The following is a 27,695-nucleotide window of genomic DNA, read 5'->3' on the forward strand; positions in this document are numbered from 1 at the left end:
TCAGCCCCGCCCCGCCCTCTCATTGGCCTGCGCTTGACCACGCCCCCTCTGCTCACCTCGGCCCCGCCCCTGCAGGCCCTCCATCCAGCGCGCGCGGCAGCCGCAGGCCCAGGGGTTACCCTGCAGATGCAGCACGCGCAGCGCGGGTGCGCGGGCCAGGGTGCCGGCAGGCAGCGCTGCCAGGCGGTTCCCAGCCAGGTGCAGCACGCCCAGCGTGCACGCCGGGACCCCGCGCACACGCAGCGTGGCCAGCCCCTCGGGCGCCAGCGCCGCCAGCCGGTTCCCATCCAGACGCAGCAGCCGCAACGATGCCAGCCCCAGCAGTGCCCATGGGTGCACCGACTCCAGCCGGTTGTGGTCCAGGTACAGCCGGGACAGGCGCCGCAGGCCCCGCAGGGAGCCCGTGTGCAGTGCCCGAAGCTGGTTGTAGCTCAGCTTCAGCACCTGCGTGGGTCAAAGGGGGCATTTCTGGGATCCGAAGGGCCACTTCGGGGTCACTTCCGCCCCACTTCCGGTCTCTTTCACCCCCTTCCGGTCTCACTTCTGCCCTATTTCCGTACCACTTCCTGTCACACTTCTGCTCCACATCCGGCTTCTGCCGAATTCTGCCTCTACTTCCTCCCACTTCCAAGTACATTTCCTCACTTCTTCCATTCCCACTTCTGCCCCAGTCTCACTTCCTCCCTACTTCCGACTTACTTCCGCCCCAGTTCCGGGTCACTTCCTCCCCACTTCCGGCTGGCTTCCGCCTCTACTTCCTCCAAGTTACGGCCCTACTTCCTGTCACTTCTGGATCCATATCCTCACCACTTCTGCCCCACTTCTGGCTCACTTCCGCCTCACTTCAGCCCCGACTTCCTCCCACTTCTTATCCATTTCCTTCCTTATTTCTGCCCCACTTCCGATCCTACCCATGGTCCTATTTCCACTTTCTTCCCCTCTTCTGGCTATATATCATTCCCCACTTCTGGGTCACTTCCGCCCCCACTTCCTCCCCACTTCCTTCCCTATTTTCACTCCACTTCCGGATCCATATCCTCACCACTTCCGCCCCACTTCCGCCTTACTTCTGCCCCTACTTCGTCCTGCTTCCTCCCCACTTCCTTCCCTATTTCCACCCCACTTCTCACTTCCAGAACCCTATCCTAACCACTTCCGCCCCACTTCCACCCCTAGTTCCTCCCACTTCCTCCCCACTTCCGGCTTATTTTCGTCCCTACTTCCTCACACTTCCTCCCTACTTCCCGATTTCCATCCCACTTCCGGCCCTACTTCCACTTCCAGATCCATATCCTCACTACTTCCGACCCACTTCTGCTCCACTTCCTTCCCTATTTCCACTCAACATCCGGCTACACTTCCGGCCCTACTTCTTCCCAGGTCCTTATCCATTTCCGTCTCACTTCTGCCCCACTTCCGCCTCCCTTCTGCCTCGACTTCCTTCCATGTCTGTCTCTACTTCCTCCATTGATTCCCTACTTCCTCCCCACTTCCTTTGCTATTTGATCCCCATTTCTGCCTGTCTTCCTCCGCATTTCCCCCCTCCTTCCTCCCTACTCTTTTCCCACTTCCTTCTTCCTCCAACTTCCTTCCCACTTCCAGCCCTACTTCCTCCCACTTCCGTATCTATTTCCTCAAACTTCCACCCCACTTCCTCCCCTACTTTGTCCCACTTCACTGCGTATTTCTGCCCCACTTCCTGCCAAACTTCCTTCCACTTCCTTCCAATTCCGCCCGCTCCCTGCGCACCTGCAGTGCACCCAGGTCACTCAGGGCGCCCTCGGTGATGTCCGCGATCTCGTTTCCGTGCAGCAGCAGCAGCTGAAGTCTCGCGAGACCGGAGAAGGAAGCGTGCGTCAGGACCCGGATGTGGTTGAACCTAATTCAACAGATGAGAGGACAGGAAGAGGAAATCAGGAAACCAGCCTGAAAACCAGCGCTGGGAGGGCAGGACTTTTGTTTCCGGGTCAGGGTCAAGAATAATGAATCAATACTCATCATCATCTTCCTTCCTTCCTTCTTTCCTTCCTTTCCTCCCTCGCTTCCTTCCTTCCTTCCCTCCCTCCTTCCTTCCTTCCCTCCCTCCTTCCCTCCTTCCTTCCTTCCTTCCTTCCTTCCCTCCCTCCTTCCTTCCTTCCCTCCCTCCTTCCCTCCTTCCTTCCTTCCTTCCTTCCTTCCTTCCTTCCCTCCTTCCTTCCTTCCTTCCTTCCTTCCTTCCTTCTCTCCCTCCTTCCTTCCTTCCATCCTTCCCTCCTTCCTTCCTTCCTTCCCTCCCTCCCTCCTTCCTTCCCTCCCTCCTTCCTTCCCTCCTTCCTTCTTTCCTTCCCTCCTTCCTTCCTTCCTTCTATCCTCCCTTCCTTCCCTCCATCTTCCTTCCTTCCCTCCTTCTCTCCTTCCTTCTTTCCCTCCTTCCCTCCTTCTTTCCTTCCTTCCTTCCTTCCTTCCTTCCTTCCTTCCTCTTCCTTCCCTTCCTTCCCCCCTCCCCCCCCAGGCCTCACCCCAGGTTCACGCGCTCTATCTTGGGGTCCAGCACGTGGGGCACGGCCCTGAAGCTGCGGAAGGTGCAGTGGAGCTCGGTGGGGACGTAGCAGGCGCAGGTCCTGGGGCAGCGGGTGGCAGGGGCTGGGTGGGGGCCACACAGGAGCAGCAGCAGCAGCAGCGAGGCCCAGGGGCGGGGGCCCCCCATCCTGGGGCTGGGATGGAGGGGGGGAGGCTGGGGATGGAGGCCCAGGGGTGGAGGCCCAGGGAAATGGAGGCTGGAAGTTGGAGGCCCAGGGAAGGAGGCCTAGGGATTAGAGGCCAGGGTGGAGACTGGGGATGGAGGTCCAACAGGGTGGAGGATAGGGGTGGAGGCTGAGGAAGGAGACTGGAAGTTGGAGGCCCAGGGGCTGGAGGCCCAGGGATGGAGGCCTAAGGAAAGTGGAGGTCCAGGGATGGGGGCCTCAGGGTTAGAGGCCAGGTATGGAGACTGGGGATGGAGGTCCAGGAAGGTGGAGGCCAGAGGTAGAGGCTGAGGATGGAGACTGTAAGTTGGAGGCCAGAGAAGGAGGCCCAGAGGTATTGGAGGCTGGGGATGGAGGCCCAGGGATGGAGGCCTAATGGGGTGGAGGCTGGGGATGGAGACTGGAAGTTGGAGGCCCAGGGAAGGAGGCCCAGGAGGGTGGAGGCTAGGGATGGAGGCCCTGTGGATAGAGGAAAGTAGGCCAAATGGGGTGGAGGCTGGGGATGGAGGCCAGGAGTGGAGGCTGGAGATGGAGGTCCAAGGGGGTGGAGGCCCAAGGATGGAGGCCAGGGATGGAGGCTGGAAGTTGGAGGCCCGGGGATGGAGGTTCAAGGATGTGAGGCGACCTGTGGGGGTCAGGGAGACAACGGGGAGGAAGAGGAAGGAGAATGGGAAGAGGAAGGAGATGTATCAGAAGAACAGGAAGAGGAAGAAGGACATGGACACGAGGAAGAGGAAGGGGAAGAGGAAGAGGAGATGGAAGAGGAAGAGGAGATGAAAGAGGAGATGGAAGAGGAAGAGGAGATGGAAAAGGAGACAGAAGAGGAGATGGAAGAGGAAAAGGAGATGGAAGAGGAAGAGGAGATGGAAGAGGAGACAGAAGAGGAGATAGAAGAGGAGACGGAAGAGGAGACGGAAGAGGAGACGGAAGAGGAGATGGAAAAGGAAGAGGAGACGGAAGAGGAAGAGGAGATGGAAGAGGAGACGGGAGAGGAAGAGGAGACGGAAGAGGAGATGGAAGAGGAGATGGGAGAGGAGATGGGAGAGGAAGAGGAGATGGAAGAGGAGACGGAGGAGATGGAAGAGGAGACGGAAGAGATGGAAGAGGAGATGGAAGAGGAGATGGGAGAGGAAGAGGAGATGGAAGAGGAGATGGAAGAGGAGAAGGAAGAGGAGATGGAAGAGGAGATGGAAGAGGAAGAGGAGATGGAAGAGGAAGAGGAGATGGAAGAGGAAGAGGAGATGGAAGAGGAGACCGGAGAGGAGATAGAAGAGATGGAAGAGGAAGAGGACATGGAAGAGGACACAGAAGAGGAGATGGAAGAGGAAAAGGAGATGGAAGAGGAGATGGAAGAGGAGACGGTAGAGGAGATGGAAGAGAAGATGGAAGAGGAGATGGAAGAGGAGACAGAAGAGGAAGAGGAGACAGAAGAGGAGATGGAAGAGGAAGAGGAGACGGAAGGGCAGATGGAAGAGGAGACGGAAGAGGAGACGGAAGAGGAGATGGAAGAGGAAGAGGAGACAGAAGGGGAGACGGAAGAGGAAGAGGAGACGGAAGAGGAAGAGGAGATGGAAGAGGAGACGGAAGAGGAAGAGGAGATGGAAGAGGAAGAGGAGATCGAAGAGGAGATGGAAGAGGAAGAGGAGAGGAAGAGGAGATGGAAGAGGAAGAGGAGAGGAAGAGGAGATGGAAGAGGAGAGGAAGAGGAGATGGAAGAGGAAGAGGAGATGGAAGAGGAGATGGAAGAGGAGACGGAAGAGGAGACGGAAGAGGAAGAGGAGATGGAAGAGAAAGAGGAGACAGAAGAGAAGATGGAAGAGGAGACGGAAGAGGAAGAGAAGAGGGAAGAGGAGACGGAAGAGGAGATGGAAGAGGAGATGGAAGAGGAGACGGAAGAGGAGATGGAAGAGGAAGAGGAAATGGAAGAAGAAGAGGAGATGGAAGAGAAGATGGAAGAGGAAGAGGAGACAGAAGAGGAAGAAGGAAAACACCAACCAACAGGAATATGATCAGGAAGTCGAGAGACACAAGGAAAAAGAGACCGGGAAGACCTGCTCTGTCTGTCTGTCTCTGTCCATCTGTCTCTCCATGTCTATCTCTCTGTCTTTGTCTGTGTCTGTCTGTCTCCTTATCTGTCTGTCCCTGTGTTGACATCTGTCTGTCTGTCTCTTATCTGTCTGTCTGTCTGCCTTTCTGTCTCTGTCTGTTATCTGTCCATTGGTCTCATGTCTGTCTGTCTGGTCTGTCACTCCCTGTCTGCCTCTGTGTCTGTCTGTCTGTGTCTGTCTCTTATGTCTGTCTCCCTCTGTCTGTCTCTTATCTCTGTCTGTCTGTATCTGTCTGTCTGTGTCCCTGTCTGTCTGTGTCTCTGTCTGTCTCTGTGTCTGTCTCTGTCTCTTATCTCTGTCTGTCTGTGTTGACATCTGCCTGTCTCTGTCCATCTACCTCTGTCAGTCTCTCCCTGTCTCTGTGTCTCTGTCTGTCTGTCTGTCTCTGTGTCTCTCTGTCTCTCTCTGTTATCTGTCCATTGGTCTCATGTCTGTCTGTCTGTTCTGTCTTTCCCTGTCTATCTCTGTGTCTCCATCTGTCTGTACATCTCCGTCTGTCTGTCTGGGTTTCTCTATCTCTGTCTCTTGTCTGTCCATCAATCTTGTCTGTCTGTCTGTTCCATCACTGTCTGTGTTGACATCTGTCTGTCTCCACATCTCTGTTTGTCTCTGTCTTTTGTCTCTGTCTGTCTGTGTTGACATCTGTCTGTCTGTTATCTCTGTCTCTCCCTGTGTCTGTCTACCAGTCTCATGTCTGTCTGTCTCTGTCCATCTGTCTCTTGTCTCTGTCTCTGTCCGACTCTCTTCCTGTCCGTCTGTGTGTGTACATCTGTCTGTCTGGATCTCTTCTGTCTCAGTCTGTCTCTGTGTGTCTTTCGTTTCTGTCTGTCCGTCTGTCTCTGTCTATCTGTCTTGGTGTCTCTTCTGTCTCAGTCTGTCTGTCCCCGTCTGTCTCTTGTCTCTGTCTGTCTGTCTCTCTGTGCCTGTGTCTATCTCTGTTGGTCTGTTCTGTCTGTCTGTCTGTCTTCCTGTCTCTGTCCATCTGTCTGTGTCTCTTCCTGTCTGTCTCTGTCTCTGTCTGTCTGTCTCTCCGTGTCTGTCCATCTCCCTTCATGCCTGTCTCTGTGTCTGTCTGTCTGTCCATCTGTCTCCTCTGTCTGCCCATCTGTCTGTCTGTGCCTGCGTCTGTCTGTCTGAGTCTGTTTCTTCTCTGTCTCTGTGTCTACATGTCTGTCTCTTCTGTCTGTCTGTCCCTGTCTCTGTCTGTCTGTCCCTGTGTCCGTCTGTCTCTTCCTGTCACTGTCTCTACATCTGTCTGTGTCCTCTGTCTGTCTGTCTTTGTCTTCCTGGCTCCATCTGTCTGTCTCGTCTGTCTCTCTCCATCTGTCACTTGTCTTTGTCTGTGTCTGTCTGTCTGTCTCTTGTCTTTGTCTGTCTCTGTGCATCTGTCTCTCCCTGTCTGTCTCTGTGTGTACATCTGTCTGTCTGTCCCTGTCTGTCTCTTCTGTCTCTTCTCTTTGTCTGTCTGTCTCTCTGTGTCTGTCTGTGCCAGTTTCTCTCACATCCATCTCTGTCTGTCTGTCTGTCTGTCTGTTCTGTCTCTGTCTGTCTGTGCCTGTGTCCGTCCGTCTCTTCCTGTCTCTGTGTCTATGTCTGTCTATCTGTCCTGGCTGAGTTTGTCTGTCTGTGACTGTGCCTGTCTGTCTCTTTGTCTCTTCTGTCTCTGTCCATCTGTCTCTTGTCTCTATGTCTGTCTGTCTATGCCTGTGTCTGTCTCTATCCGTTTCTCTTCCTGTGTGTCTCTGTGTGTACATCTGTCTGTCTGTCTGTCTGGGTCTCTTCTGTCTCAGTCTGTGTCTGTCTGTCTGTCTCTGTGTCTACATCTGTGTCCTCTGTCTGTCTGTCTGTCTGTCTGTCTGTCTGTCTGTCTGTCTGTCTGTTTCTGTCTTCCTGGCTCGTCTGTCTGTCTCTTCTGCCTCTCTCCATCTGTCACTTGTGTCTGTCTGTCTCTGTCTCATGTCTGTCTCTGTGTTGACGTCTGTCTGTCTGTCTGTCTGTATCTGACTCTTTTCTCTGTCGGTCTGTCTGCCCCTGCGTCTATCTGTTCTGTGTCTGTCCATCTGTCTCTCTGTCTCTGTGTCTGCCTGTGTCTGTCTGTCTCCCTGTCTGTCTGTCTCTTATCTCTGTCTGTTTCTGTTCTGTCTCTGTCTGTCTCTTGTGTCTGTCTGTCTATTCTGTCTCTGTCTCTTCCTGTCTGTCTCAGTCTGTCTGTCTGTCCGTCTACCTCTGTCGGTCTCTCCCTGTCTCCATCTGTCTGTCTGTCTGTTCTGTCTGTCCATCTATCTCTCCCTGTCTGTGTCTGTGTCTCCGTCTGGCTCTGTCTCTCATCTCTGTGTCTGTCTCTTGTCTGTCCATCAGTCTCATGTCTGTCAGTCTGTGTCTGTTCCCTCTGTCCGTCTGTCTCTGTGTCTCCATCTGTCTGTCTGTCTCATGTCTTTGTCTCTGTGTATATGTCTGTCTGTCTGTGTCTCTTCTGTCTCTTGTCTGTCCATTGGCTCTCATGCCTCTGTCTCTCTGTGTCTGTCTGTCTCTTCTCAGTCTGTCTTTCTGTGCCTGTGTCGGTTTCTTCTGTCTCAGTCTGTCTGTCTGTCCCCGTCTGTCTTCCTGTCTGTGTCTGTTTGTCTCTTTTCTCTTCTGTCTGTACTTGTCTGTCTTTTGTCTCTGTCTGTCTGTGTGACTCTTGTCTCTGTCCATCTGTCACTTGTCTCTATCTGTGTCTGTTTGTCCATCTGTCTCCTCTGTGTCTGCCCATCTGTCTGTCTGTGCCTGCGTCTGTCTGTTTCTTCTCTATCTCTGTGTCTACATGTCTGTCTCTGACTGTCTGTCTCTTCTTGTCTGTCTCTGTGTCTACATCTGTGTCCTCTGTCTGTCTGTCTGTCTGTCTGTCTTAGTCTGTTTCTTCTCTCTGTGTCTACATGTCTGTCTCTGTCTGTCTCTTCCTGTCTGTCTCTGTGTCTACATCTGTCTGTGTTCTCTGTCTGTCTGTCTGTCTCATCTGTCTCTCTCCATCTGTCACTTGTCTCTCTCTGTCTGTCCGTCTCTCTGTGCCTGTGTCTGTCTGTTCTCTTTGTCTGTCTGTCTCGGTGCATCTGTCTCTCCCTGTATGTCTCTTTGTGTACATCTGTTTGTCTGTCTGTCTGTCTTTTGTCTCTTCTCTTTGTCTGTCTCTCTGTCTGTCTGTACCTGTGTCTGTCTGTCTCTTCCTGTCTCTGTGTCTATGTCTGTCTATCTGTCCTGGCTCAGTTTGTCTGTCTGTGCCTGTCTGTCTCTTCTGATTCTATCTAACTGTCTCCGTCTGTCTGTCAGTCATGTCTGTGTCTCTGGCTCATGTCTGTCTGTGTCTCTCTGTCTGTGTCTCTTCTGTCTCTGTCCATCTGTCTGTCTCTGTGTCTCTGTGTGTGTGTGTTCTGTGTGTCTCCGTCTGTCTGTACATCTTCGTCTGTCTGTGTGTCTCTCTCTGTCTCATGTCTGTGTCTGTCTTTCCGTCTCTGTAACTACATCTGTCTGTCTCTTCTGTTGTCTGTCTGTCTGTTCTATCTCTATCTCTTCCTGTATGTCTCTGTATTCATATGTCTGTCTCTTGTGTCTTTCTGTCCGTCTGTGCCTGTTTCTGTCACATCCGCCTCTGTCTGTCTGTCTGTTCTGTCTGTGTCTGTCTTCCTGTCTCTGTCCATCTGTCTTTTCTCTGTCTCTGTCTCTCTGTCTCTGTCTGTGTCTGTCTGTCTCTATCCATCTGTCTCTCCCTATCTGTCTGTCTGTCTGTCAGTCTATCTCTGTTGGTCTCCCCCTGTCTCCATGTCTCCCTCTGTCTGTCTCTGTCTGTCTGCCTCTCTGTCTCTGTCTGTTATCTGTCCATTGGTCTCTCTGTCTGTCTGTCTCTGTCTTCTTGGTTCTGTCTCTTCTGTCTCTCTCCATCTGTCACTTGTCTCTGTCTCTGTCTGTCTGTCTGTCTGTCTCTGTCTCATGTCTGTCTGTATGTTGATGTCTGTCTGTCTGTCTCAGTCTGTGTCTGACTCTTCTGTCAGTCTGCCCCTGTGTCTATCTGTTCTGTGTCTGTCCATCTGTCTCTCTCTGTCTGTCTCTGAGTCTGTCTGTCTCTTATCTCTGTCTGTCTGTCTGTCTGTCTGTCTGTCTGTCTGTGTCTGTTCTGTCTCTTGTGTCTGTCTGTCCTGTCTCTGTCTCTTCCTGTCAGTCTCTGTGTTCACATCTGTGTCTCAGTCTGTCTGTCTGTCTACCTCTGTCGGTCTCTCCCTGTCTCCATCTGTCTGTCTGTCAGTCTGTTCTGTCCCTGTCTGTTTGTCTCTGTCTGTGTCCGTCTCTGTGTCTGTCTCTTGTCTCTGTCTGTCTCTCTGTGCTTGTGTCTATCTCTGTCTGTTGCTGTCTCTCCATGTCTGTTCATCTCCCTTCCTGTCTCTGTGTCTACAGCTGTCTGTCTGTTTCTTGTCTCTGTCTGTCTGTCTCTTCTACCTCTCTCCATCTGTCACTTCTCTCTGTCTTTTCTGTCTGTCTGTCTCTCTGTGTCTGTCTGTGCCGGTTTCTCTCATGTCCATCTCTGTCTGTCTGTTCTGTCTCTGTCTGTGCCTGTGTCTGTCTGTCTCTTCCTGTCTCTGTGTCTCTGTCTATCTGTCCTGGCTCAGTTTGTCTGTCTGTGCCTGTCTGTCTCTTCTGTTTCTGCCATCTGTCTTTCCCTGTCTGTCTGTCTGTGTCTCTGTCTGTCTGTGTCTCTGTCTGTGTGTCTCTGTCTGTCTGTCCTGTCTCTGTCTGTCTCTCCCTGTCTGTCTGCACATCTTCGTCTGTCTGTGTGTGTCTCTCTCTGTCTGTCCGTCTCTGTGTCTACATCTGTCTGTGTGTCTCTTCTGTCTGTCTGTTCTGTCTCTGTGTCTTCCTGTCTGTCTCTGTTCACATCTGTCTGTCTCTTGTGTCTGTCCATTTACCTCTGTCGGTCTCTCCCTGTCTCCATGTCTACATCTGTCTGTCTCATATTAGTCTGTCTGTGTCTGTCTGTCTGTCTGTCTCTATCTTCCTGTCTCTGTCTGTCTCTTTTGCCTCTCTCCATCTGTCACTTGTCTGTCTGTCTGTGTCTGTCTGCCCGTCTCTCTGTGCCTCTGTATGTCTGTCTCTATGTCTATCTGTCTCGGTGCATCTGTCTCTCCCTGTCTGTCTCTCTTCTGTCTCTTTGTCTGTCTGTCTGTCTGTCTCTCTGTGTCTGTCTGTGCCAGTTTCTCTCACGTCCATCTCTGTCTCTCTGTCTCTGTCTCTGTCTGTGCCTGTGTCCATCTGTCTCTTCCTGTCTCTGTGTCTCTGTCTATCTGTCCTGGCTCAGTTTGACTATCTGTGCCTGTCTGTCTCTTCTGTCTCTGTCTCTCTCTCAGTCTCTGTGTCTCTGTCTGTCTGTATGTCTGTCTGTGTGTCTGTCTGTCCTGTCTCTGTCTCTCCCTGTCTGTCTGCACATCTTGGTCTGTCTGTTTGTCTGTGTCTCTCTCTCTCTCTGTGTCATGTCTGTGTCTGTCTGTCTGTGTGTCTACATCTGTCTGTGTGTCTCTTCTGTCTGTCTGTCTGTTTCTGTCATTGTCCATCCCCCCTCCCCCCTCCCCAGGACTAAGTACTAAGTACTCAGCACCCCATTTCCCCCTGGCTTCCTATCACCCATCACCCTCCTCCTCCTCCTCCTCCTCTTCCTCCCACCTCCATCAGCCCCCCCTCCCCGGGACGCGAACCCGGGGCCGGAGCTCCTCACCTACCTTTCCAGGTTGGGGGGTTCACTGGAGATCCGGGTCTCTTGGTTGGTCCTGGGGGGGGTGGGGAGAGGGGGTGGAGGTGGCTTTGAACCACGATCCTCCAGATCTCAGCCTCCTGAGCAATAAGGAAGGCTTGGCGAAGAATATGCCAACGACCGTCACCACCACAGTAACAAGAACAACAATAACAATAACCATTGTGACAATAATAATAACTATAATAATAGCAATGACAATAATAACCATGACAACAATAACAACTATAATAACAATAACAATGACAATAATAACAACGATAACAATAATAACCATAATACCCATAATAGTAATAACCATGGCAACAATAATAACTATAATAATAACAATGACAACAACAATAACAATAACAACCATCATGACAACAATAGCAGTAACCATAATAATAACCATCACCATAGTAACAATAACAACAATAACAATCATAACAATAACCCAAACATCATGACAACAATAACAATAATAACCACAATACCCATAATAGTAATAACCATGACAATAATGATGATCATAACCATCATATTAACAATAACAGTAACAACCATGATAGTAAAAACAACAATGTCAATAACAGTAATAATAATAACTATGATGAGAATAATAGTAATAACAATGAGGAGGAAGAAAAGGAGGAGGAGGAGGAAGAAGAGGAGGAAAAGGAGGAGGAAGAGAATGGGTTGGACCAGCCACAGGGGGCGTGGCTTCATGGATGGATGAATGGGTGGATGGATGGGTGGGTGGGTGGATGGATGGATGGGTAGATGGATGGATGGGTGGATGAATGGATGGATGGGTGGATGGATGGATGGGTGGATGGATGGATGGGTAGATGGATGGATGGATGGGTGGATGGATGGGTGGAGGGGCAGATGGATGGATGGATGGATGGGTGGTGGATGGATGGATGGGTGGATGGATGGGTGGATGGGTGGATGGGTGGGTGGATGGGTGGATGGATGGGTGGATGGGTGGGTGGATGGATGGATGGGTGGATGGATGGATGGATGGATGGGAGGATGGGTGGATGGGTGGATGGATGGATGGGTGGATGGATGGGTAGATGGATGGATGGGTGGATGGATGGATGGATGGGGAGGAAGAGGAGGAGGAGGAAGAGGAGGAGGAAGAGAGGAAGAGGAGAAGGAAGAAGAGAATGAGGAGGAGGACAGGAGAAAGAGGAGGAGGAGGAAGAGGAGGATCATGACACCCTGCACCCCTAAGGTGGGTTTTCCATTACCTCTGGGACCTGGGACCCTGGTACCCCAGATTCCTGTGACCTGTGACCCCTGCACCCCCTGAACTCTGCACCCCAGGACCTTTGCTCCATGGGCTTTTCCCCTCTGAACTTGGGGGAACCTAGGACCCAGGACCCCCGTGACAGATGCCCTCCCTCACCCCCCAGATTGGTGACCTCTGATCCCTGCACCCCTGAACTTCCCATTCCCCCTCTTCCTGACTCCCTCACCCCTGAACTTTGCACCCCAGGACCTTGGCTCCCTGATCTTGCCCATGTCCCAGGTGTCCGCCCTCCCCTGACCTCTGTCTCCCCCCTCCTTGACCTTTGAACTCCTTTGCTGGCTGCACCCCAGTACCTTTGCTCTCTGGGCCTTTGACCCCCTCTTCCCAGGAATCCTTGTGCTTTTCCCCCAATGAACTTTGGGGTCCTGGGAACCCCAGGATTGACCATGTTTCCCCCTGCATCTCCCTGACCCCTAACCTCTCCTCCTTGACCCCCAGAACCCCCAAATCCCTACACCTCCCCCTTTCCCCCCTCCCAGGATCCCCTGTACCCCAAGATCCCCTCACCCCCCTCCACCCCTCGTCCAGGCCCCCTCACCTGGTCTGTCTGTCTGTCTGTCTGTCTCTCTGTCCTGTATCTCCAGACAGCACAGCACAGCTTGCGGGCTCCTCTTTTATCCGCCCAGGCCCAGATGTCCCCACCCCGCCACGCTGCGGCCTGAGCCTCAGCTCCGCCCCACACAGCCTGGGCTGAGGGGGGGTGTCAGTGGGAAAAGGAGGGAGGGGAATCAGGGAAGAAAAAGAGGGGGTGGGGGTCGATGAGAGGGGGATGGGGAGACCATGAATCCCCCCACCAGGCCAGGCGGGGAAGGGGGGGATGCTGGGGAGGGGGAGGGAGAAACGGCCGAAGAGAAAGTTCTGGAAGGAAAGAGAGAGGAGGAGGAGGAGGAGGAGGAGGAGGAGGAGGAGGAGGAGGAGGAGGAGGAGGAGGAGGAGGAGGAGGAGGAGGAGGAGGAGGGGAGAGGAAGGGGAAAAGGCCGGACCTGTGGGCTGGGGGGCACAGAGCTGAGAAAGAGGGGGTGTGGGGGGGCGGGGGAGAAGGGGGGATAGACAGACAGACAGACAGAGAGGAAACGCAGCCAGAAAGACAGAGGAATGGAGTCAGAGACAGACACACAGACAGACACACAGATGGACAGAGAGAGACAGAGAGACAGAGACAGACAGACACACAGACAGGCAGATAAACAGGGACAGACACACAGACAGACAGAGAGGGAAAAATAGACAGACACAGAGAGACAGACAGAGAGATACAGACATACAAATATAGACAGACAGACAGAGACAGACAGACAGAGACAGAGAGACAGACAGACAGACAGACACAGAGAGAGATGAACAGACAGACAGACTCAGAGAGACAGAGACAGACAGAGAGAATGACAGATGGACAGAGACAGAGAGACAAAACACAGACAGAAACAGATAAACAGAGAGAGACAGAGACACAGAGAGACACACAGACAGAGATGGAGAGACAGACACAAATACAGAGAAACACAAGAGACAGACAGACACACAGAGAGGCAGATGAACAGGGACAGACACAGACAGAGAGATAAAAATAGACAGACACAGACAGACAGACAGAGAGATACAGACAAATATAGAGACAGACAGACAGAGACACACAGAGATACAGACAGATAAATATAGAGACAGACAGACAGAGACAGAGAGAGAGACAGACAGACACAGAGACAGAGAGAGAGAGATGAACAGAGACAGACATGCACAGAGAGACAGACACAGAGACAGACAGACACAGATAGACAGAGACAAACAGATACAGAGACAGACGGACACAGAGAATGACAGATGGACAGACAGAGACAGAAACAAACAGACAGAGAGAGACAGATGAACACAGACAGACAGACTCACAGACATAGACAGACAGATGGACACAGAGAGACAGAGACAAATACAGAGAAACACAAGAGACAGACAGACACACAGAGAGGTAGATGAACACGGACAGACACACAGACAGAAACAGAAAAATAGACACAGAGCGATAGGCAGAGAGATACAGACAGACAGACACAGAGAGACAGATGAACAGAGACAGACATACAGAGACAGACATGGACATAGAGATAGACAAAGAGACAAATAGAGACCGAGAGACACACAGACAGGGACAGACAGACAGACAAAGAGACAGAGACAAATATATAGAGAGAAACACAGAGAGACAGATGAACAGAGACAGTCAGACACAGAGAGAGACAGACACACAGATAGAGAAAGACAGAGACAGACAGACAAACACACAGATACAGGGACAAACAGACAGAGACACAGACACAAACACAGAAAAATGGAGTCAGAGACAGACAGACAGACCCAGAAAGAGACAGAGAGACAGACAGACAGACACAGACAGAGACAGACAAATGGACAGAGAGACAGACAGACACAGACAGATAACCAGAGACAGACAGACACAGACAAAGACACAAATGGACATAGAGACAGACAGACAGACACAGAGATAAACAGACCGACGGAGAAACAGACAGACAGAAAGTCACAAAGAGAAATAGAGACAGACAGAAATAGAGATAGACAGACAGACAGACAGACACAGAGAGACAGATGAACAGAGACAGACAGACAGACAGACAGAGAAATAGACAGAGAAACAGACAGAGACAGATGGACAGACAAATGGACAGACAGAGGCAGACAGAGAGACAGACAAATGGACAGACACAGAGAGACACAGAGTTAGACAGGGACAGACAGACGTACAGACAGAACCATAGAGACAGACAAACGGTAAAAGAGAAAAAAGGAGTCAGAGACAGACAGACGGATGGACAGACAGACAGAGACAAATACAGAGTGAGACATAGACAGAGAGACAAACGGACAGAGACAGATAGAGATTGAGACACACAGAGACAGACAGATGAAGACAGACAGACACACAGAGAGACCGACAGATGAACAGACAGAGACAGACACAGAAAAATACAGAGAAACACAGAGACAGACAGACAGACACACAGAGACAGATGAACAGACACAAAGAGAAACAGACAGAAAAATGGAGTCAGAGACAGACAGACAGACAGACAGACAGAGACAGAAAGAGACAGAGACAGACATAGCTAGCCAGACAGACAGATGAACAGAGGCAGAGACAGACAGACAGAGACAGACAGACAGATACAGAGACAGACACACAGAGACATAGAGACAAATGGACAGAGACAGAGTGACAGACAGACTGCAAAACAGAAAGAGACACAGAGACAGACAGAAACAGAAATACAGAGACTCACAGAGACAGACAGAAAGACATAAGAAGGAAGGAGAGAAGGAGGGAAGGAAGGAAGGAAGGAGGGAAGAAGTGGAGGGAATGAAGGAAGGAGGGAACGAAGGAAGGAAGGAGTGGAGGGAACGAAGGAAGGAAGGAAGGAAGGAGGGAAGGAAGGAAGGAAGGAAGGAAGGAAGGAAGGAAGAGGAGGAAGGAAGGAAGGAAGGAAGAGGAGGAAGAGGAGGAGGTGGAGCAGCAGCAGCCACAGGGGGAGGAGGAGGCGCAGGCTTTTCCCACATCTTGGTCTCATTTCCTGCTAATTCCTTCCAGATGTTTCCAGCTTCCTCCAGGCCATGATTCATGCGGGGCCTGCAGGAGAAAAAAAGCCACAGCAGCAGAGGCTTCCAGTTTCCCTGTGCCCCTCCTCCCCCCACCCAGCTGCTGTTCCACATTGCACACAGGAAGGACTCAGCCATCAGCACCCAGCATGGGTGCTGTGGGCCCCGAGCTCGGTGCTTCTCCTAGGCCCTGGGTTGGACCAGGGAGGAAGGAAGGAAGGAAGGAAGGAAGGAAGGAAGGAAGGAAGGAAGGAAGGAAGGAAGGAAGGGAAGGATTGGAGGGAAGGAAGGAGGGAGGAAGGAAGGAGGGAAGGAAGGTGGGAAGGATTGGAGGGAAGGAAGGAAGGAGGGAAGGAGGAAAGGAAAGAAGGAGGGAAGGAGGGAAGGAAGGAAGGAAGGAGGGAAGGAGGGAAGGAAGGAAGGAAAGAAGGAAGGAGGGGAGGGAAGGAAGGAAGGAAGGAAGGAGAGGAGGAGGGAAGGATTGTGTAAGGTCCGCTCCTGGATGGCGAGCAGACTCCACCCTCCTCGCAGCAAAGTCTCCACCCAGTACCTGGGACACCTGGAAGAGGTCACATCTGCATCCGCTGAGGTCACATCTGAATTTGATGTGGCCACACCTTTCCCCGCCCATACCCTACATAAGGCCTAACCCAGGCCCAGACGCTCTCTTGCTCTTGCTCTTGCTGCTCTCTTCTTGCTCTCTCTGTTCTATTCTAGCTCTCTCTCTGTTCTTTTCTTGCTCTCTCTCTTTCCCAGCCATGTGGAGTGCCAACCTTGCCTGGTCCCATCAGGTCTACTGAATAAGCCTAGCTCTTACCTGAATACCACGTGAGTGCTACTGTTCTTACCCCTCTCTCTGCTCTTCTCTCTCTCTTTCCTCTCTTCCCAGCTCTCTCTCTCTCTCATTCCCAGGCCTTTCCCAGCCACGTGGAGTGCCAACCTTGCCTGGTCCCAGCAGGTCTACTGAATAAACCTACCCCTTATCTGAATACCACGTGCCTGCTGGTGCGGTTCTTACTCGCCTACCTCTTTTTAAAAACCTAACAGATTGGAGACAAGGAAAGAAGGAAGAAGGGAAGGATTGGACACAGGAAAGGAAGGAGGAAAGGAAGGAAGGAGGGAAGGAAGGAAAGAAGGAAGGAAGGAAGGAAGGAAGGAAGGAAGAAGGGAAAGAGGGAATGATTGGAGAGAAGGAAGGAGGGAAGGAAGGAAGGAGGGAAGGAGGGAAGGATTAGAAAGGAAGGAGGGAAGGAAGGATGGAGGGAAGGAAGGAAGGAGGGAGGGAGGGAAGGAAGGAAGGAAGAAAGAAAGGATAGAGGGAAGGAAGGAAGGATTGGAAGGAAGGAAGGAGGGAAGGATTGGAGGGAAGGAAGGAGGAAGGAAGGAAGGAAGGAGTGAAGAAAGGAAGGATTGGAGGGAAGGAAGGAGGCAGGAAGGAAGGAAGGAGGGAAGGAAGGAGGGAAGGAAGGAAGGAAGAAGGGAAGGAAGGAGGAAGGAAGGAGGAAGGAAGGAGGAAGGAAGGAAGGAAGGAAGGAAGGAGGGAAGGAAGGAAGAAAGGATGGAGGGAAGGAAGGATTGGAAGGAGGGAAGGAAGGAGGGAATTCATTCATTCATTATTCATTTCCTCCATTCCCCCTCCCCCTCCCCCCTTCCAGGAAGTGTTGGGCAGATTTCCAGGCGTTGAGAAGAGGAAGCCATTGGCTGGGTTCTGGTTGAGTCTGACACACACACAGGAAATCCATCAGCAATTTGTTCCAGAAGCTTCTAGAAGCTTGGTTGGGGTGGGGGGAAGGGAAAGACAAGACCATGCACATGAGCTAATCATCATAATAAATCAACAACAACAAGAAGAATAGTCAAGGGACCCTGGACCAGTCACCGCAAAGGATCATGGGAAGGGGTGATGTCATCATCCATCCTCAACTTCTCCCATGGAGGAGAATCCCAAGGGATGAACGCAACTGGGTCCCAGATGTTGAGGAGAATGGGGGGGGAGGAAATAGAAACCAGCCCCAGCCCTGGCTTCTTTCTAGAACCTTCCATGGGTTGTCCTGGAAGCGTCTCAAGTCCTTAGATCAAACAGATCCCCTGGGAAAACCTATCATCAATAGACCATGAGAGGATCAGTATCAATACCAACACCAATACCAATATCATCAATACCCTCCTTCCCTCCCCCTCTCCCCCCCAAAATCATTCCTGGGCCAAGGAAGGGGGGTGGGAGGGTTGGGGTGTGTCTGGGTGGAGGGAACGCCTGCCTGGGGAATGTGCTGAGTTATTCTGAAACCTGGAACTTTCTGGGACCTTCTGGAACCTTGGGGGAACTTTCTGGAACTTTCTGGATGGATGGATGGTGGATGGATGGGTGGATGGATGGGTGGGTGGATGGATGGATGGGTGGGTGGATGGATGGAGGATCGATGGGTGGATGGATGGGTGGGTGGATGGATGGATGGGTGGATGGTGGAGGATGGATGGGTGGATGGATGGATGGGTGGATGGATAGGTGGATGGATGGATAGGTGGGTGGATGGATGAGTGGATGGATGGATGGCTGGATGGATGGGTAAATGGATGGATGGATGGGTGGATGGATGGATGGGTGGATGGATGGGTGGATGGATGGATGGATGGATGGATGGGCGGCCCCCATCATTGCTGGTCCGCTCACCTGCAGGTAGGCCAGTGCGCACAGGATCTTGGCGGGCGCGCAGGTAGCTGAGGAGTTCGCCACCAGGCACGTAGTCCATCATCCTGTACAACCAGCGGTCATCGCGCCACGTGGAGAACCTGGGATGGGGTCAGGGGGAGGGAAAGGACACACACGTGAGGTGCTAGGTGCTTGCTGATTATCCAGAGTCCCTGTGGGGAAGTGCTGGGTGCTTGGTACCTGTCCTGAGTTAGTAATAGGCAGGAGCTGGGTGCTTGGTACCTGACTCATGTAAACAGTAGGGAGGTGCTGGGTGTGAAGTCCCGTTCCTGGGTCACCATGGGGAGGTGCTGGGTGCTTAGTTCCTATCCTCGGTCTCCATGGAGAGGTGCTGAATGCTTAGGCTCAGTCCTTGTTCCCCAGGTGGTGGTGCTGGGTGCTTAGTTCCAGTTCTGGGTTACTCTAAGGAGGTGCTGGTTGCTTAGTCCCTGTCCTGGGTCATCATGGGATGGTGCTAGGTTCTCAGTACCTCCCCTGGGTCACCATGGGGAGGTGCTGGGTGCTTAGTCCCAGCCCTGGGTCATCATAGGATGGTTCTGGGTGCTTAGTCCTGGTCCTGGGTTACTCTGAGGAGGTGCTCGTTGCTTAGTCCCAGCCCTGGGTTGTCATGGGATGGTGCTGGGTGCTTGGGAATCATCCTAGGTCACTATGATGAGGTGTTGGGTGCTTAGTCCCAGCCCTGGGTTACTATGGGGTGGTGCTGGGTGCTTGGGGATCATCCTGGGGAGGTGCTGGGTGCTTAGTTCCTGTCTTGGGTCATTATGGGATGGTGCTGGGTGCTTGGGGGATATTGTGAGTCACTATGGGAAGGTGCTGGATGCTTAGTCCCCACTCTGGGTCACCATGGGGAGGTGCTGGGTGCTTAGTCCTGGCCCCGGGTCACCCTGGGATAGTGCTAGGTGCTTAGTCCCAGCCCTGGGTCATCATGGGATAATGCTGGGTGCTTAGTCCTGGCCCTGGGTCACCATGGGGAGGTGATGGGTGCTTAGTCCTGGTCCTGGGTCACCATGGAGAGGTGCTGGGTGCTTAGTCCCTGCCCTTGGTCACCATGGGGAAGTGCTGGGTACTTACTCCTGGATCTGGGGCACCATAGGGAGGTGCTAGGTGCTCAGTCCCCATCCTGAATCACTATGGGGAGGTGCTGGGTGCTCAGTCCCCATCCTGAGTCACTATGGGGAGGTGCTGGGTGCTTAGTCCCCACTTTGGGTCACCATGGGGAGGTGCTGGGTGCTCAGTCCCTGGGTCATCATGGGGAGGTGCTGGGTGCTCAGTCCCTCCCCTGGGTCATCATGGGGAGGTGCTGGGTACTTAGTCCTGCCCCTGGGTCACCATGGGGAGGTGCTGGGTGCTTAGACCTGGCCCTGGGTCACCATGGGGAGTTGCTGGGTGCTTAGTCCCCATCCTGGGTTACCATGGGGAGGTGCTGGGTGCTTAGTCCTGGCCCTAGGTCACCATGGGGAGGTGCTGGGTGCTTAGTCTTGGTCCTGGGTCACCATGGGCAGGTACTGGGGGCTTATTCCCCATCCTGGGTCACCATGGGGAGGTGCTGGGTGCTCAGTCCCCATTCTGGGTCACCATGGGGAGGTGCTGGGTGCTTACTGCTGGATCTGGGGCACCTTAGGGAGGTGCTGGGTGCTCAGTCCCCATCCTGAGTCACTATGGGGAGGTGCTGGGTGCTGAGTCCCCACTTTGGGTCACCATGGGGAGGTGCTGGGTGCTCAGTCCCTGCCCTGGGTCACCATGGAGAGGTGCTGGGTGCTCAGTCCCTGAGTCACCATGGGGAGGTGGTGGGTGCTAAGTCCCTGCCTTGGGTCACCATGGGGAGGTGCTGGGTGCTTAGTCCCCAAAGCCAGGGCACCCAACGGCCTGGTTCCTGCCAGACCACGCCCCCCAGGCCAGCCATCCAATGGCAGCACGCCCAGGCCACGCCCTCAAAGCCAGACTACACAATAGCATCACTGTTGCCAGGCCACGCCCCCCCAGGACCAGCCGCCAAATGGCCTTACTTCCAAGCCATACCCCCAAAGCCAGGACCCTCAATAGCCTAGTTCCTGCCAGGCCATGCCCCATAGGCCCAGCGGCCCAATGGCCTTACTTCCAAGCCACGCCCCCCAGCCCAGCCGACCAATGGCATTACGTCCAGCCGCCCAATGGTGTCTTTCCAGGCCACGCCCCCAAACCCCAGCGGCCCAATGGCCTCTGTTCCAGGCCACGCCCCCCACTGACTCTCCTGTCAGCTCCACGCCCTGCAGGCCACGCCCACCGCGACGCCACGCCCATCAGAAAGCCACGCACTCCAGCGTCCCCGCCTCTTAAAGGCGCCTCGTCCCGGAGGCCTCCACGCACCGACGGTGACCCGGGGGCCGCCCGGGTCGGCGTCCTCGGGGGTCCTGCGCGCTTCCGCTTCCGCTTCCGGATCCGGACGGCGTAGTGGTGGCCATGGCGGCGGCGGCGGCGACGCTCCGCGGCCCCGCCACGGCTGCATTTCCGGGCGCGGCCGCCGGCGCTGTCGCATCGATGTCATCAGCCGGCGCCAAGACGCGGGCGCGCATGCGCGCGCTCTCGGCGGAGCGCCACTGCGCATGCACATAGGGTTAGCGGGGAAGGGGCCGAACGCTCCCAGCGGAGAGCCATTGCGCATGCGCAGAGGGTTCTTCAGCGGGGACAGGCTGAGCCGGCCTGGCGGAGCGCCATTGCGCTTGCGCACAGGGTTAGGCAGCTGGGAGGGGCTGAGCCAGCCTGCGCCAATGCGCATGCGCACAGGGTTCGTCAGCAGGGAGGGGCCTAGCGCTCCCGGCGGAGCGCCGCTGCGCATGCGTGTCCCTTGGCTGCTTGTTCCCACTGCCCTCCCGCGTGTGGACCCACGGCGCATGCGCACAGGTTGAATCGTCCGGGAGGCGCAGAGCGGACCCTGGAGGGTCGAGTTGCGCATGCGCACAGCGTGAGTCCTCCGGGAGGTGCCTAGGGGACTCCGGAGGATCGAGGTTCCGTCCGCATTGCGCATGCGCACTGGTTGAGTCGTCCGGCACCGTCCGGGCCGAGCGTGTGGTGCGTGCATGCGTGGGATTCCCTCGGTTGGTCTAGTTGGTACTGCGCATGCGTGCCACCTGGGGGGGGGAGGTCCTCCGCGCTGTACCGCGCATGCATGAGCCAGCACGCCCCGTCCCTCCCTCCCCCCCCGCCCCCCCCGCCGAGCAGGAACACGCATGCGTGTGCTCCCCGGGCTCTGCGAGGTACGGATCTGCGCATGCGCGGGATTGGGCTGCGCTGCTCTGCAACGCGCATGCGCGGTTCCCAGCGACCGACAGACAGACAGACAGACACAGGGACAGTGAAACAGAGTCAGACAGACACTGGGACAGAGACAGACACACAGATGGACACAGAGAGACACAGACAGATAGATGGACACAGACAGACACAGAGAAGACAGAGACATGGGCAGGCATAGACAGACAGACACAGAATGACAGACAGACAGACAGACAGAGAGACAGACAGAGGCAGAGCCAGACAGACAGGGAATGACAGAGAGAGACAGACACAGGCCGACAGACAGACGGACAGACATAGAGCAAGACAGACAGACACTGGGACAAAGACAGACAGAGACAGACACACAGATGGACACAGAGAGAGACACAGACAGATGGACAGACAGACATAGGCAGAGACAGACACAGACACAGAGAAAGACAGACACAGAGAATGACAGACACGAAAGACAGACAGAGAATGACAGAGAGACACAGACAGACAGACAGACAGATACTGACACAGGCAGACAAAGAAAGACAGAACGAGACCCAGACAGACACAGGAGACAGAGACAGAGAGACAAAGAGACAGACAGACACAGAAGTCAGAAGTAGACTGATGACAGACAGACAGACCGAGACAGACAAAGACAGAATGAGACAGAGACAGACAGTGAGACAGACATGGACAGGCAGACCAACAGGCAGACACAGACGAGACAGACAGACAGAAAGACAGAGACAGAAGTAGACTGACAGACACAGACAGACAGACAAAGAAAGAGAGAACGAGACACAGACAGACTGACAGAGGAGACAGACAGAGACAGAGAGACAAAGACAGACAGACACAGACATGGACAGGTAGAGACACGCAGACCAACAGACAGACTGACAGAGGAGACAGACAAAGACAGAGACAGACAGACAGACAGAGACAGAGCTTGACCTACTCCATTGAGGTCAGGACTTGGTTCCAAGTCACTCAAGTGTGAAAATGTTAATCCCACCCATATTTAATCAACATCCATCCACCCATCCATCCACCCACCCATCCACCCATCTATTCACCCATCCATCCATCCATCCATCCATCCATCCACCCATCCACCCTCTGATCCACCTATCCATCCATCCACCCATCCATCCACCTATCCATCCATCCACCCATCCATCTATCCACCCATCCATCCACCCACCCACCCATCCATCCATCCACCCATCCATCCATCCATCCACCCATCTACCCATCTATCCACCCATCCATCCATCCACCCATCCACCCATCTATCCATCCATCCATCCATCCACCCATCCACCCATCTATCCACCCATCCATCCATCCACCCATCCATCCATCCATCCACCCTCCCATCCATCCACTCATCCATCCACCCACCCATCCATCCATCCATCCACCCATCCATCCATCCTCCATTGAGATGAACACTTGAGTCCAAGTCACTCAACTGTGCAAATGTTAATCCCTTCCATATTCCATCAACAGCAGGACTTGGGTCCAACTCATTCAAGTGTGCAAATGTTAATCCCTTCCGTCTCTCCTCCATCCAGATGAGGACTTGGGTCCAACTCACTGAAGTGTGCAAACGTTAATCCCACCCATATTGTATCAGGACTTGGGTCCAAGTCACTCAAGTGTGTAAATGTTAATCCCATCCATATTCAATCAACATCCATCCACCCACCCATCCATCCACCCATCCACCCACCCATCCCGCATCCATCCATCCACCCTTCTATCCACCCATCTACCCATCCGTCTATCTGTCTGTCTGTCCATCTATGCATCCATCCCTCTGTCTATCCAGGTGTCTGTCTATCTACTCTCTGTCTGTCTGTCCATTCATGGATCCATCCATCCATCTGTCTATCCACATGTCTATCTGTCTATCTATCTACTATATCTATCCACCTATCTGTCTGTCTGTGTGTCTATCTATACATCTCTCTGTCTGTCCAACCATCCATCCATCTATCCATCTATTCATGTATCTTATTTGTGTATCTATCTATCATCTATCCATCCGTCTGTCTGTCTATCCACCTACCAGCCTGTCTGTCCATCCTTCTGTCCATCTGTCTATCCATCCATCTGTCCATCTGTCAGTCTGTCTGTCTGTCCATCCATCCATCTATCCATCTATTATCCATCTATCCATCTGTCTGTCTGTCCATCCATCCACCCATTTGTCTATCCATCTATCCATCTGTCAGTCTGTCTGTCTATCCATCTATCTGTCTGTCCATCCATCTGCCCATCTGTCTATCCATCTATCCATCTGTCAGTCTGTCCATCCATCCATCTACCCATCTATCAGTCTGTCTGTCTGTCCATCCATCCACCCATCTGTCTATCCGTCTTATCTAGCCATCTTTCAGTCTGTCTGTCCATCCATCCATCCATCTATCTAGGTATCAGTCTGTCTGTCTGTCCATCGATCCATCCATCTAGCTAGCTATCAGTCTGTCTGTCTGTCCATCCATCCACCCATCTGTCTATCCGTCTATCCATGTATCAGTCTGTCTGTCTGTCCATCCTTCCGCCCATCTGTCCATCCATCTCTCTGTCTGTCTGTCCATCCATCCACCCATCTGTCTATCCATCCATCTATCCATCTGTCAGTCTGTCTGTCTGGGTGAAGAACTCTGAAAAGGGACAAACTTTCTAGAACCAGCTCCTTTCCCCGGGCCGTTGTGTGTGTGTGTGTGTGTGTGTGTGTGTGTGTGTGTGTGTGTGTGTGTGTGTGTGTGTGTCTGTCTGTCTGTCTGTCTGTCTGTCTGTCTGTGTGTACATCCTAGACTTCACCGGTCCATCTGCCATGACCGTTGGATTCAGAACCTTCTAGAACGCGGTGCCGTCTCCACCACCCTATCTAGGACTTGCTGCCCAGTGCTCGGGACAAGATGTCATCTGCTCATACACGTGTGTGCGTGTGTGTGCGTGCATGTGGCCCGGCCGGTCGCCCTGGGAAATGCCCTGGGTCACCATGATGATGATGATGATGATGCCCGGAGTTCACATCCTTCCTGGGTCACCATGATGATGATGATGATGATGATGATGATGATGATGATGATGATGATGATGATGATGATGATGGATGGATGGATGGATGGGTGGATGAATGGATGGATGGATGGATGGGTGGGTGGATGGATGGATGGGTGGATGGATGGATGGATGGATGGTGGATGGATGGGTGGATGGATGAATTGATGGATGGATGGGTGGGTGGATGGGTGGATGGATGAATTGATGGATGGATGGGTGGGTGGATGGGTGGATGGATGGGTTGATGGATGGGTCAAAGGATGGATGGATGGATGGATAGATGAGTGGATGGGTGGGTGGATGGATGGATGGATGAATGGATGGATGGGTGGCTGGCTGGGTAGATGGATGGATGATGGGTGGGTGGGTGGATGGATGAGTAGATGGATGGATGGATGGATGGATGGGTAGGTGGATGGATGAGTGGATGGATGGGTGGCTGGCTGGGTAGATGGATTGATTGATGGATTGATGGATTGATGGATGGGTGGATGGATCGGTGGATGGGTGGATGGATGGATGGATGGATGAATGGATGGATAGATAGATGGATGGGTGGATGGATGGGTGGGTGGATGGATGGATGGATAGATAGACAGATGGGTGGATGGATGGGTGGATGGGTAGATGGATGGATGGATGGGTGGATGGATGGATTTGTGGATTTCCCCCCTAGGCCACCAAAGACCTAAGTTCTTCTCCTCCTGTCTCTCTGTCTCCAGGTGCAGAGAAGTTGATCCTCCACATACAGAAGCACAGCATCCCCTTCGCCCTGGCCACCAGCTCAGGGACTGAGTCCTACCAGGCCAAGACCAGCGCACACCGGGAGCTGTTCGGTGCCTTTCACCACGTGGTGCTGGGTGATGACCCCGAGGTCAAGGCCAGCAAGCCCGCCCCGGACATCTTCCTGGCCTGCGCCCACAGGTTCTCCGGACATCTTCCTGGCCTGCACCCGCAGGTTCTCTCCTCATCCCCCCCCCCCGTCAACCAGGTAAACTGAGGCCTCGGGCCTCGGGTCCACTGCATGGACCACACACAGAGAGACACACAGACAGACAGACATGGACGGATACACAGATACACAGACCAGACAGACAGACAGACAGACACAGAAACACACAGATAGACGCAGAGACGGACACAGAGACACAGATAGACACATGGACAAACCAGACAGACATGCAGACAGACAGACAGGCAGATAGACACACAGACCGACAGGCAGACAAACCAGATAGAGACACAGACACAGAGACAGACTCATAGACAGACAGACAGACAGACCACAGAGACACGGACAGACAGACACACTCCGATAGACAGACAGACACACTGACAGAGAGATAGACACACAGACACAGAGACCAGACAGATAGACAGACAGACAGACACAAGAGATGGGACAGACACACAGATTCACAGACCTACCAGACAGACCACAGAGACACAGACAGACACACTGATAGACACACAGACAGACAGATAGACACAGACAGACACACAGATACACAGACCAGGCAGACAGACAGACAGACAGAGCACAGAGACACGGACAGACAGACACACACTGATAGACAGAGAGATAGACATACATACACAGACAGACACACAGACAGACAGACTACAGAGACACACAAATAGGCATATAGACAGACAGACGGATACAGAGACAGACACACACAGATAGACAGACACAGAGACACTTGGCCAGACACAGACAGACACACATACAGAGACAGACAGACAGACATAAGAGTCCAGACAGACAGATACACAGAACAGACCAGACAGACCGACCACAGAGACACAGACAGACAGATATAGGGACAGACAGACACACAGAGACAGACAGAGAGACACGGACAGACACACAATCACACAGACGGATGGACGGATGGAGAGACGGATGGACAGACGGCCCCAGGGGAACAGGGAGGGAGACTCCTTGGCACAGTGCTCACCTGGGCCACACCAGGCCCTGGGTGGGGGAGGCCTCGAAATCACACACAGAACATGCCAGTAGGCACGCCGTGGCTCAACGGTCATCTTCCCTCCTTCCTTCCCTCCTTCCTTCCCTCCTTCCTTCCTTCCTTCACTACTTCCTTCACTCCTTCCTTCCTTCCCTCCCTCCTTCTTTCCCTCCCTCCTTCCTTCCCTCCTTCCTTCCCTCCCTCCTTCCTTCCTTCCCTCCCTCCTTCCTTCCCTCCTTCCTTCCCTCTCTCCTTCCTTCCCTCCTTCTTTCCCTCCTTCCCTCCTTCCCTCCCTCCTTCCTTCTTTCCCTCCATCCTTCTTTCCTTCCCTCCTTCCTTCCTTCCTTCCCTCCTTCCTTCTTGTTCCTTCCCTCCATCCTTCCTTTTCATCCTTCCTTCCTTCCCTCCTTCCTTCTTTCCTTCCTTCCTTCCCCCCTTCCTTCCCTCCAACACTGGGCACCCGGCCCACCCCCCGGCCGACCTCTCACTCCGCGTGTCTCTCTCGCCCTCTGACCCCGCAGTGCCTGGTGCTGGAGGACACGCCCCACGGCATGGCGGTCGCCCAGGCAGCGGGGATGCAGGTGGTCATGGTGCCCAGCGTCCAGCTCGACCCCGAACTCAACGGCCGGGGCCACCCTGCTGCTGCCCTCCTTGGGTGACATACAACCCGAGCTCTTCAGCCTGCCCGCCTTCAACTGACCTGCGGACGGACAGACAGACAGACAGAAGGACACTGGACACAAGGCCAAGACCTGACCCATCCCAGGGCGTCCCTGACCTCTGGAAATAAAGGGAATGAACACAGGAAGTGCCTCACTGAGTCACGAGTGGATGGATGGATGGATGGGTGGGTGGATGGATGGATGGATGGATGGATGGATGGGTAAATGCATGGGTGGATGGATGGGGATGGATGGGTGGATGGGTGGATGGATGGGTGGATGGATGGATGGGTGGATGGATGGATGGATGGGTGTATGGGTGGGTGTATGGATGGATGGGTGGATGGATGGGTGGATGGGTGGACTGGTGGATGGGTGGACGGATGGATAGATGGATGGGTGGATGGGTGGGTGGATGGATGGATGGGTGGATGGACCGGTGGATGGGTGGACGGATGGATACATGGATGGGTGGATGGGTGGGCGGATGGATGGATGGGTGGATGGATG

General features: G+C 53.5%; 1 protein-coding gene and 1 pseudogene across 1 annotated transcript; one reads left to right on the top strand and one right to left on the bottom strand.

Annotated features, from left to right (window-relative positions):
• Positions 1-20,717, bottom strand: LOC138824388 (matrix-remodeling-associated protein 5-like). Its single transcript, XM_070018234.1, has 7 exons — positions 20,570-20,717; positions 18,185-18,303; positions 12,443-17,611; positions 10,573-10,620; positions 2,499-3,348; positions 1,750-1,879; positions 1-444 (listed from the first exon to the last, which is right to left on the bottom strand). Exons 5-7 carry the CDS (start codon positions 2,684-2,686, stop codon positions 1-3), a joined length of 762 nt encoding a protein of 253 aa, XP_069874335.1. The 5' UTR covers positions 2,687-3,348; positions 10,573-10,620; positions 12,443-17,611; positions 18,185-18,303; positions 20,570-20,717.
• Positions 20,663-27,318, top strand: LOC138824389 (pseudouridine-5'-phosphatase-like; annotated as a pseudogene).
• Positions 27,319-27,695: the final 377 nt, after the last annotated feature.

The sequence above is a fragment of the Dipodomys merriami genome, unplaced genomic scaffold (genome assembly GCF_024711535.1).
Source record: "Dipodomys merriami isolate MVZ:Mamm:240054 unplaced genomic scaffold, mDipMer1.0.p SCAF_1286, whole genome shotgun sequence".
NCBI lineage: Eukaryota > Metazoa > Chordata > Mammalia > Rodentia > Heteromyidae > Dipodomys > Dipodomys merriami.